Below are 12038 nucleotides of genomic sequence, written 5' to 3' on the forward strand. Positions count from 1 at the left end.
TTTAGCTGCAGGAAGGGGGCCACCTCTGAGAGCCGCCCCCCTTACCCCTGCGGCCTGTCCCTACCCTTACCTGAAAGGGTGCAGACTGGAGCCTTTGTGCTTGAGGCGGCCTTTGTGCTGGGTGTGGTAACTGCAACAGGCACCCCCCAAGAAAACAAATAAACAAACAAAAAACAACCCAGGAGTTAGAGCCTCGAAGGGTCCTGGCCGGTATGCCGCGGGGTTCCTGGGCTTTCATGTGTCTCTCCTGTTGCCCCTCTATCCTCTCCTGTGGTGGGACTATACTCCCCAGGAAGTCGGCTTGATGCTTGGCTTGGATGCCCCAGGCTAGCCCATACAAGGCCAGGGAGCATATGATTCAACCCAGATGGGAAGCTGTCCCCCCCCAGCTGCCCCAGCTATTCAAGACAAGGCCCTGCCCCCACCCTCCTCCAGCTGCCTAAATGCAGCTCATCTTGGCCACACCCCAAAAGGCAGTCTGTGAGCCGAGGGGAGGGTTATCATCAAGTCCTCCTTATTCTTGCTCAAAGATGCAGTTTAAAAGGGGCCAGTCATCGAGGGGAGTCTGTGTCTGCAGGGGCTTGGGTGGATCCTGTGCTAACCCTCCCCCACCTGATTTTATGGCAGTCACATTCTTCTGGCCGCTTCTTCTTCAGGTGACCTCTGACTTCCCGCAGGTTCTTAATTTTGTTCTGCAGGGTTTCAATCTGAGGGAGGGAACAGGAAAAGAAGCCTAGGAATCACAGGGTCACATGGACGGCAAGGGTCCAGCCACTCGTGGTTCTGCCTGTGGAAGAGGACTACCCTTTCTTTCCCTCAGCTAGGATCCCCTGAAGGGTCAGAGTCCTCTTGTCCCACGGGAGAGTCAGCAGAGCCCACCAAGGTTGTAGAAAGGACTCTACCAACCGGGTGGTGGTGGCGCATGCCTTTAACCCCAGCACTCGGGAGGCAGAGGCAGGCGGATCTCTGTGAGTTCCAGACCAGCCTGGTCTACAAGATCTAGTTCCAGGACAGCCTCCAAAGCCGCAGAGCAACCCTGCCTCGAAAAATCAAAAGAGAAAGACTCAATCAGAGCATCTTGGGGAGCTAAAGCATGGTAGACTGCGTTGTCCCCAGTCAGCCGACTCTGGATTGGACCTGTGGCTGGCTGTCAGATCCTGGGACTCAGGTTCCTGTCCTGGGGTCATGGATTCGGGGTGGGGGGCTGCTCCTCTGCCCCTGGCCAGGTCTCCCTGCCCTCCTGGATGCTGCCGCAGAGCCTATGACACCTGACTGTGCTGCCCCCAGTGGCCCAACCTCATGGTCGATGTGTAGCTTGTGGTCTTTCCATGCCTGCAGGGACTTGTACAGGTCCAAGTCACACTGGACTGTGTCATTCTCCAGGATGTAGCACCTGCAAGGGGAGGGACCATGAGTGGCCCTGAGGGGTGCAGAGGGGCCCAGCCTGCCCTTTTACCCCCAACCTCCACCTGGACTCTTACCGATGGGTCACTTTAATGGGATTAGGGGAAGAATAGTCTGGAAGGCCACCAGTGCCACTGAAGCTGCCACCATCCTTGTCATCCTGGTCTTCTGGGGCCCCTGGCCAATGCCGTTTGGTAAGGTTCCGGGGCTGGGGCACGTTATCCAAGCCTACATGGTATACCTCACCATCCACCTCAATGGCCACGGAACGGATGGAGCGGTTGCGGGCATAGCTGGCCTTGTACTCTGTGGGTGTCAGAGGGGACAGGTTAGAGAGGCTGGGATGGGCTGGCCAGGAACCCTGGCCATGGGTCTTCAATTGAGACAGGGATGAGTCTCAGTGTTGCTTGCTGTGTGGGCTTGGGAGATCTATCTCTGGAAGTAGGTCCTGGGTCCTGGGGAGGTGCTACACCAGGCAGGCTAGACAAGTGACTAGAGAGTTGCAGGAGAGTGGGTGTGGTGGCTTCTCGGGTAAAGATACTGTCACCTGGGGCTGACATCTGAGTTTCATCCCCACAGCCCAGCAGTAAAAGGAGAGAGTAACTCCTGCAAGCTGTCCCCTGACCTCCTCATGTGGGCCACAGGGGGACTTTGGGAGCAGGCGAGTCTGCCGGCGTGGACTCTGAAAGTAGACTGTCAACATGGTCTGATGGCTTGTCCCTCAAGTCGCATTCAGACCTGACCACTTCTTCCTTTGCCACGAAGGCCTCCCCATGCCTCCTGGCTTCTTGTCTGGCCCTCAGCTGTCTGCTTCTCTCACTTTTAGAAGGGTCATTTGAGGGAGAGTTGAAAACATGAGGTTGACCTCCTTACCCCTGCCCTGTCCACACTTCTAGTATCCTAGTGGCCCGCCCTATTACTGCTGCCCTCTTGAATGGTGGCTTGTGAGAGACTTGCCAGTGTCCCTTGCTGCAAGGACACACCCAGGCTTCGAGGCGAGCGTCTGCTCCTCCTGCCTCGTCTGGCCAGGCCTGACACTTACTTTTCTTAAAGAGTTTGCGGCGTCCGGCCAGGCCCAGTTTGTAGTCCCCGCCGCCGCCGTCACAGCTGCAGGCCTCACTGCTCTGCCCGTAGTACTTGGGCACCAGGTTGGAGAGGGCTCTGCCACCGCCGCCGCCACCGCCGCCGCCGCCAAAGCGCACGGGGCCCTTACACTTGTGCAGCTTCAGCGTCCCAGAAGCGTCTTCCACACACTGCCACTTCTGTGGGACACAGCAGGGCTTCAGGCACCCGGGACTCTGCCATCCTGCTCGCCACACCCACCTCTCCTCTCCCTGCCCAAGCTCAGCTTTGTTAATGGAGTTCTTAATTGGCCTAGATAATGAAAAGCTGGAGTCAGATATGGGGGGGACACTAAGAGGTCGGAGAGAAGGCGCGAGCGACGGCACACCTTACCTCAGCGTCTCGGCCACAGCTTGGCAAACGCCACGCCCTTACCACCTCCAGGTGCCTACTCCTCTCTTCCGCCCACACATAGCTGGACCTACCATTGCATCCGGCAAGACAGTCCCGGTGTGGTTGCTCCCGTCTGCCCAAAGCCATGCCCCCACGGTGGCCAAGCAGGCCTCTTCCAGGGCCATGTTATTCCTGCTTAAAACCTTCCGAGGCCCGATCTTTAAGACCCAAGCTGGTACTCCTGGTATGGGCTCCCCTGCCTTTCCTTGGATCTCTTCCCTAGCCCTGAACTCTCTCCCAGCACCTGTGTGTGCTCAAACCACAGCATGAAGGAGGTTTGTCCTGAGTCCCACGCCGAGAGAGAAAGCAGTGTGAGAGATCCTTGCCCAGGTCACACAGCTGGGGGACTGGCGCTGTGATACTTAGCCCAGTGTCCTCCTCAAGGTCTTCATCACTCTGCCCTCTCCCTCGCCAATCTGCTTTCCTAGCAACCAGAGTCTATAATGTCACAGCTTCCTGCTGCTCTCACACCCCTTGAGGTGGGCCAGGGAAACCCCACTCCTGTTTGCTCCACAGGCCCTCTCTTCTCTCCTTCCTTCCTCCCTCCCTCCCTCCCTCCCTCCTTCCCTTCCTCCCTTCCTGTCTCCTTACCCTCTGAGGCTCATGCCCAGTGAACTGTCCCTTCCCACAGCCCACCTTGGAAGAGCCTCCTTTGCCCCCTCTAGACACAGGCCCTTGTTCTTCCTGGATACCACTTTGTCTTTTTCAATCAGTGTTCTTTAAAAAAAAAATCTTGAAAGCTATTACCTAATTTCCCTATAAATGTCGAGACAGCCACAAAGAGAAATCACAGAAGTCAGCAGGAAGGCAATGCTGTTCGCCACCTGAGCCTGCCCGCCGGTGCTTCCCCTCACAAGTGGTGCCAAGGCACACACCCAGAGGACGCCGCTACTCTGACAGGGACCAGAGCCCCCTGTAACCAAGGAATCACAGCCTAGAGGCCCGGGAGGATGCGGGCCACCTCCTCACCTGGCCCAGCTGCTCGCATGCTGTCTGGTACTCGGCGCGCTGACACAAGTCCTTGACACGCTGGTACTTGGGCAGGAAGTTCTCCTCCTGGGCATCCACTTTGTCACCATCTCTCTTGTGGAGCAGTTTGCTGGGGGGCAGAGGGGGGGCTGGTTGAACTGGGGGGGATCCCTGGGATGACTTGTGTTTGCCTAGGCTGCAGGAGCTCCCAGCAGGGGCCTCCCTGCCCAGCACTTACCCTCTCTCCACCAGGAAGGAGTCGCGCCAGACCCTCAGCTTCTTTTTTAAGTGGAACCTAGAAAACAAGCAGGTCCATCCCTGTCCACAGGTGCCCCAGACCGGGCAGTGGCAGTTACTCTAAGTAGCATTGGGACCCCATGGACAGGACCACTTCTCCAAGGTGTGATTCTGAATGCCTCTCTGGGGTTGAAGTCACCCAGTTGTGCGTGTGTGCGTGTGTGTGTGTGTGTGTGTGTGTGTGTGTGCGTGTGTGTGTGTGCGTGTGTGTGTGTGTAAGTTTTAGGATCTCCCAGGACCTAGGCCTTCAAATGCTGCAGAGACAGAGCTCCCCATTTCTGGGCTAATGAGGGTCTGCAGAGGGCCATTCCTCCTGACCCATGAGGGTCGGGGTTGTGTAACTGGAGCCTGTGTATATAATGCATGCTGTCTTCTCCATTTCATAGATGGGGGCACTGAAAGACAGCATTCTATTCTGTGCCCCAATTCTAAAGTGTCCTGCACCCCCCCACATCCATTTCAGATCCTCCCAGGTCCCTCAGGTGGAGGATGTGCTGCCTTGGACGGCCTCATGTTGACCTCAGGGCTGGGCCCTCTGCAAAGAAAGCCTAGGAAAGGCTTAGAGTAAGGCAAAGAGCATGGAGACCTGTTCGCCAGCGGGCAGTTCCAGTATCCGCCACCAGGGGTCGCTCCTGTCTTTCTGGTCCCGCATCTCAACCCACTCAACCTACCTTCCCTCCCACTTTTTTTTCTTTTTTTCTTTTTCTTTTTTTTGGTTTACTGCTGCTGTCTTCTGCTAACCAGGACACCTGGACTGTGTTCCTGTCAGCAACGCCATCCACCACTAGGGCCACAAAAGCCATAGTCATTGTGACGAAGAGTCTGAATTCTCGGTTATCACCTAGATCTGAGTCCTAGGACTCAGATAATGTAAGTCCCCTTTGCTGGGGGACTCTGAGAGTGAACACGCTGGAATCCCCTGGCACACAGCACAGTCCCCATGCCCTTGGGATTACACAGATGCTACTGTTACCTCAGGCTCTCCACCATTTTAACTTCAGAAGGGTCCTCAGTCCCAAACGGGAGGACAGACTCTCAGAGAGGGTTGGCCCTTTGTTGTCTCATGGGTTAGCAGGGGGCACCTAGGTCCTCAGTTCCTGACGCCAGTGGCCTTGCCAGTTCCCCACGGTTGGCCCAGTCCCCGGGGTCTGCCCCCTCTCACCGGTTCATTGGCCGTTCTGAGTCCAGCAGCTTGAGGATGGACCTCCCATCCATGTCAGCGGGGATGTCCAGTCCCGCGATATCCAGTATGGTGGGAGCCAGGTCGATGTTGAGGACGATGTGAGGGATCCTGGGGGGCAAGGGGAGAGGGAACTTGGCCACCTGGGTGATAGCTTAGCTTGGGACCAGCAGCTGGAGGTGGCGGGGGAGGAAGGTGTGCAGGCCAGGAGGCCCCATCCTGCCACTCCAGTTTCAGCGGACCGTCCCTTGTTCACCAAGGTGCCGAGCCGGCAAGCTTACCTGCCCTAAGGTTAACCCCTGCGCCTCTAGGCCAAATGCCTGCAGGCATCTGTAGAGTCTTGCCGGCTGGGCAAGCATCGGCCCAGAATGCCCTCCCACAGATAGCTGAGAGCCACTGATCTTCCCATTTAGCTCATCACAGGGGACCCCGCCCCTGGAACCACATCTCAGTGACTGCTGGGTAATCTACTCAGTGGCCACCATGTGAGAATGGCCCAGCCATGGCTAACTACTGGGGTGACGGAGGTGGGGGTGGGGTTGACACTACATGGTTATAGGGACAGATGTCTCACAGGAGTTTTCTTTCTGTGTCTACCCCTGGCTGGCTTGAAGGTGTGCTGTGCAAGCTCCAGTCGTCTGCCTTTACCTGGCTGAGGCCTGATGCCCACCCCCCACCCCCATATCTCAGCTGCTGCAGGGACCAGGTCACCACCATTATCAACCCTTCTTAAATCTCTGCCTCCTGCTAGCGTTTCTGCAGCAGGTGGCCACCTCAAAGGTTAAACCAAGGTGAACGGCTGAGGTCTGTGGCACACATGGTCCTTGAGGAAAGACGAAGGGAGATGGCTTGCTCTGTGATGCCACTAGGAGCAGGTTCGCCTGATGACAGCTGATAATGGCTCCCTGCTCAAGTCACTCCCACCAGCCACCAGCCCAGTGACTGCCGGTTGGGGTGGTGATTGCAGAGCCTGCCCAGGCACGGGGAACACTAGCCTCTGGTATTCCCAGGCACAGAACCCCACCTGGCTGTTTTTCACAGGAGCGCATAGCTCCTGGCTGCTGCCTCCGAAGAAGGCTATAAGACTCCTTGGAGTCCACCCTGGGTGGCACAGTGACTGGTTCAACTGTTCTGGAATTGTGCCCAGGGGGTGGGGTGGGGGGTGGCTTGCACTCGGGTTGAGCTTCAGAGCCAAGCAGAACCCTGTGAGCCTGGGACCTGGGATATGGGTAGAGGTGACATACTTACAGAGAGCCAGCCTCCACGTTGGGGCCCCTCACATAGAACGGGACCCTGATGTCGAACTCATAGGGCATGGACTTGCCCTTCACCAGGCCAAACTGGCCAATGTGGTAGCCGTGGTCGGCGGTGTACACGATGTACGTGTTATCCAGCTCACCGGTCTCCACCAGCATGTCGTAAATCTGCACCAGAGGCTAGAGTGAGGTGTCTGGCCTGGGGCAAGGGACTGGAGCCCTCCAGTTGTATCAAGCCTCCTCTCCTATTTGCCCTCCATGCCTCGGGACAAGCCGCTTCTCTGCAAGGCCCCTGGGACTGTTAATGAGCTCACTCCTGCCCTGCTCAACGCTCCCTCAAGCTTATCAGTGCCCCCTCTTCTGCAGACAGTCCTCACACTGCCCTGGACGCTCCTCAGGGTGGGAGTCTTGCTGTGTGGGGCGCTTGCTATTTTGATCCCTGGTAGCTGGCTCCCACTTGCATTGATCCTCAATAAATGACATGGGATGAATGAATGAATGAGTGAATGAGTGAATGAAGGTAGACGTGACCAGGGCAGGAGTTTGTGACCTGGAACAGAGCTGCTGCATGGAATTTTCTGTGATTGATAGTGGCCGTGTGAGGAGGGCCTGTGCTGCCCAGTGTGGCTATGGAGCACATGAACTATGTCTCGTGTGACCATGGAGGAGCATCTAAACTTTATGGTATTTTAATTAATTTAAATTTAGATAGTTATGGATCCCTAGTGTGTGAACTGTTAGCCCACACAATGGAGTATGATTCCTCAATACAAGAAATGGTGCATACCTCTGTGTGTGTGTGTGTGTGTGTGTGTGTGTGTGTGTGTGTGTGTGTGTGTGTGTGAGACAAAGGAGAACTTTTGGGAGTCAGATCTCTCTATCTTGTGTGTCCTGGGGATTCTGACAAATGCTTCATTATGGGTGAGCCTTGGGGATAAAAAGCCAGTCCCGAAAGGATATGGATAGACATATTTATTTGTTTTTCGAGACAGGGTTTCTCTGTGAAGCCCTGGCTGTCCTGGAACTCACTCTGTAGACCAGGCTGGCCTCGAACTCAGATCTGCCTGCCTCTGTCTCCCAAGTGCTGGGATAAAAGGTGTGCCACCATCATGTCCCTGCATAAAAGGCCGTATTTTGTATGAGCCATTTGCATGACAAGTCCAGAGTAAGCAAGAGTTTAGCACCTGCTGAGACTGGGGGGTGATGGCTAAGTGAAGGGTGTTTTCCCTGGGGGACGATGGAAATGTTCAAAATTGACAGTGGCGATGGTGCTACAACTCGGAGAAAATGGAGATCCGTGAGAGCTGTGGACATGGCTGAGTTGGATGGAGCACTTGCCCAGCATGCACAAGGCCGAGTTCAATCCCCAGCGTAAAGCAGGTGGGACACACCCCTAGTCCCAGCACTAGGGAGGCAGAAGCAGGAGGACAGGGATTCAAGGTCATCCTCGGTTACACAGAAGTGATGGGCCATTCCGGGCTACGTGAGACTCTGTCTTAAAAACACAGCAAACGAAACACCCATCGCCCTGTTCACTTCAGCTGGGTGAACTGCATGGTGTATGAGTTATAGCTCAGTAAAGCTACTGAAATTACAAGTATCTTTTTGTCCTTTTTAAAAGAATCTGAAGCAGCTGGGATGGTGGCTTTTGTTTATAATTCCAGAACTCAGGAGGCTTCCCGTGGGTTAGAGGTCAGCTTAGCTGCTTATTGAGTTCTAGGCTAGTCTGGCTATATATACAGAATGAGATGCTATTCCAAAAAGAATTTTTTTAAAAAGAAAAGCAGCAGGCTATATTGGCATAGGCTCATGGGAAAGTTTCAGGAGGCAGAGACCCCCCTCTGGACCGCTCCAAGCCCCCTTTCCCAGGTCTACGTAGTATTTGGTGCTCTGGTTTAGGTTTTCAGGTTAGGGCAGAGGTCTATTAGGAGGGTGGTGGTGAGGGCGGGGCGGGGCCTACCGTCTCCATGGAGTCGTCCACAGACATGAGCGTCTGCAGGCGCTTGCGCTGTAGCATGTTGGTGAACTCCATGTGGATGGGCTTCATGGGACCCGTGTAGCGCATGATCCAGTGCTTGTCTGGGTTCGGCGCGTAGTTGTAGCTTGGTGTGCTGGTGGTAAACACAGGCGGTCAAGAAGAGTGCCTTGGCGCAGAGGTGACCCTGTGGCCTGCACAGGCGGTCAAGAAGAGTGCCTCGGCGCAGAGGCGACCCTGTGGCCTGCACAGGCGGTCAAGAAGAGTGCCTCGGCGCAGAGGCGACCCTGTGGCCTGCACAGGCGGTCAAGAAGAGTGCCTTGGCGCAGAGGTGACCCTGTGGCTTGCACAGGCGGTCAAGCAGAAGAGTACCTCGGCGCAGAGGCGACCCTGTGGCCTGCACAGGCAGCTTGCTCCGAGTGGGGCCAGGGGGCACTGGCACCCGAACGCCATCTGCAAACCCCTCCTGACACAAGGTGCAAACGGGAGGGAGACAACCCTCAGGGGTGGCAGAACAGTCAACGAACTTGAGTCCCCAAGTGCAGAAAGCCAGTCAGCCAGTCAGCCAGTCAGTCAGTCAGTTACCTCTCAGCTGGGCATGAGTCTTTCTTTAAGGACTTTCTAGAATTCAGTCATCAACCCTTTCAAAGAGGCTTCAGTTCAGAGCCTCCTCAGGCCCAGAACTTGATGCTAAGTCCCCACTCCTGTATGGCGCTTATTTCTAAACCCAGGGGGACACAAAAGGCTGTCACGCTGGTGAAGGGAGGACAGCAGTTGGGGGAGCCCTTGCATTCAACCTTGGTTTGAGAAAGCAGAAAGAAATAGTTGACGAAATCAAGCATGTCACAGTTATGTTGTGCGGGGCACACACCCTGAGGATGTCTCCAGTAAGTCCACATGTAGGACATGAGACGCACCATAGCTTTGATTCTTTGTCACAATTATTCTTCCAGTTGCGGTTTGATCTCCCTTTAAACTAAGTGAGGAAGATCATGAGTTCAAGGCTTGCTTGGACACAGTGAGACCCTCTCTGGGAAACAAAACAAAAACACAAACAAGCTCTAAAACTAAAAACTAACCCACAGGAAGAGGACATCACTCCTCCATCCACTGGGTCTCAAAACATGAGCAACTGGTCACCTCCCTTCTCCACCCTAGTAAGCTGAAAATATATGGCCAAGAGTTGTCTCTTGCTTGAGACAGGCTTCTCAGAGAGGAGCTGGGGTGGGGGCCGGGCTGTGAGAAGAGGGGAGGTCTTCTTGTCAGAACAGTCAATGTTCTCCCTGGCACCAGCACTGGCCCGACCTGGGGACCCTAGCACCTGTCACACATCGAAGGGTCTGGTAAGGAGGTGGCACCATGGTAGCTTGTAGTAGCCCATCAGATAGGAAGCTGCTGCTGTGTGCTGAGGGAAGACTAAGGGTCTCAAGGCTCTCCTGGCTCCTGGGGGCCTCCTGCCGCTAAATCCTTCCCAGCCCACACTTTCTTTGATTAAGAGAAATGCCCATGTCCCGTGAGTCTGGCCCAGGGCATGACCTCCATGTAGAACATTCTTAGAAACAAACCTCCTCATCTCAGGGAGTCAGAAGGGGCTGCTGGGGCAGTGGCAGAGTCACACTGTCAGCTGGAGTGCAGGGAAGTCACTCCCTGTGACCCAGGCTTAGACTCCAGGATACAATGGCTGTCCCTTAAGACTCAGGTTGGTATCTGGCCTGCCTGGGAGCATCTTGCCTGGAGGGTGGTGCAGGCCGCCACTGGGAGCTGGCATCAATCACCCTTTCACTTTGGGAGGCTGTGTGGAGCCAGGAGCTAGAGAGCTGGGTCTTGAGTGGGGCCTGCACCAGGCAGCTGGTCACCTGGCCCAGGCAGGGCTCCTCAAACATCTGAGGAATATCTGGGTGTCCCTAAAGGACCTTTCCTTACAGTAGCTGATGCACAGCAATGACACCCCTCATATCGTCTAGTGGGACCACTTAGCTGTGCATCTCAGAGCAGCAGGCTGTGACCTGCCACCCCGGTCTGCCGGCACATGCCCGTCTCCACTTCATAGCTTGCTTCACAGGGAAGGGAGGCCCGGCACCCAGGCTTGCCCTCAGATGTCACGTATTAGAAGATGTGCTGTGGGCTGACAGGTGTGTGTGCACTCGTATGTGCAGGTCTGTGAGCTTATGTACCTGCATGCCCACCTAGTCATGTGTGTGTGTGTGTGTGCTATGCATATTTGAATGTCTGCATGTGTGTGTGTGTGTGTGTGTGGGTTTGATGTGTATCTGAATGTGTTTGCCCTTGTTTGTCTCTGTGTGAGTTCTTTGTGCCTGTTGTGTGTGTCTGCATGTGTATGGTGCATGTACTTGTGTGGATTATCGGTATATGTCCACGTATGTGTCTGAACACGTATGTGTGCATGTATGTGTTGTGTGGCCCACGTTCCTGTGTGTCTATATTTCAGTATCTGAAAGTGTGTCTGCCTGTGTGTGGCACGGCGGGGAGAGAGGGGCCCTGGAGCAGGGGGTGGAGAGGAGCGGAGGGGGGGCACTAGCTCAGTAACGCTTGTCACAGACCTAAAGTCTGTTCCAGGAGCAGGGATGAGGCAGGCTTGCCGAGGGGGGAGATGTCTGCTTGAAGGCCCTGCGTGCCACCATCCATGCAGAACTCTCGTCACCTCTCCTTGAACATTGCAAAAACCCTCCTGTAGAGCCATTTGGGAGTGGCTGTCTTTCAGGGCCTCTGGTAGCCGCTGGAGTCTCCAGGCAAGGGGCCGGGGGCTATACCCATTTCTGTCATTTCACTTCAAAGGGACAGTACAGGAGCAGGCAGTGTCGAACATCACACACCCTGGCTGGCAGGCACCTGCCTCGGGATGGGGAAGCGGGCAGAGGGCAGAGGGCAGAGGGGGCTGGGCAGACAGGCACATTTGTGCAGAGGCTTTTCTGTGCACTTAGGGTAACCTACTGCCCCCCAAATGCGGTTCATTATCTCCCGTCACCTCTCCCTGCAGCCCACACCGTGTTATCCCTCTGAATGATTCCCGCTGTCAGAAAGTAATTAGCACTGAGCTGGGGGAGGGTGGCACATTCTGACTCTAATGAAAATTAAACACCTTGGATATTCAGGTGGAGTCCAAATTGCCCTATCCTTGCTACCCTAGAATGTCACAGCAAGGGCTGCTGAGTGTCACAGATGAGCCTGAGGTAGTGTAAGACAGAGAAAGGCCAGAGAACTTTCTAGTCAGCTGGATGGTGGACCTGCGGGGTGGGCTGTGATGGGAGCATTAGTGCTGCCTGGATTTGAACCCTGGCTCTGCCGTTTTGCAGCTGGGTGACCTCATCTGTAGGACAGGAACACCAAGTGTGAGAGTGTCAAAGGCGGCCCTAATGACCCACTATGTGGGTGTCTCTGACAGCACAGTGACATGTGTACAGGGAGTCAGGAGGGCAGCCTC

The 12038-nt window shown here is 55.3% G+C and overlaps 1 protein-coding gene across 3 annotated transcripts in view; it reads right to left on the reverse strand.

Annotated features, from left to right (window-relative positions):
• Positions 1–12038, reverse strand: part of Sulf2 (sulfatase 2) — an 80412-nt gene that overhangs the window by 6031 nt on the left and 62343 nt on the right. For all 3 annotated transcript variants that reach the window (XM_013124436.3, XM_013124435.3, XM_013124433.3), the window contains exons 6-15: positions 8582–8732; positions 6614–6789; positions 5348–5476; positions 4127–4183; positions 3889–4018; positions 2447–2666; positions 1482–1710; positions 1297–1393; positions 613–707; positions 71–130 (exon numbers count right to left, since the gene is read on the reverse strand). In XM_013124436.3, the coding sequence (XP_012979890.1) occupies positions 71–130; positions 613–707; positions 1297–1393; positions 1482–1710; positions 2447–2666; positions 3889–4018; positions 4127–4183; positions 5348–5476; positions 6614–6789; positions 8582–8732 (1344 nt within the window). The remainder of the gene's footprint in view (positions 1–70; positions 131–612; positions 708–1296; positions 1394–1481; positions 1711–2446; positions 2667–3888; positions 4019–4126; positions 4184–5347; positions 5477–6613; positions 6790–8581; positions 8733–12038) is intronic.

The sequence above is a fragment of the Mesocricetus auratus genome, unplaced genomic scaffold, assembly GCF_017639785.1.
Source record: "Mesocricetus auratus isolate SY011 unplaced genomic scaffold, BCM_Maur_2.0 Super-Scaffold_100028, whole genome shotgun sequence".
NCBI lineage: Eukaryota > Metazoa > Chordata > Mammalia > Rodentia > Cricetidae > Mesocricetus > Mesocricetus auratus.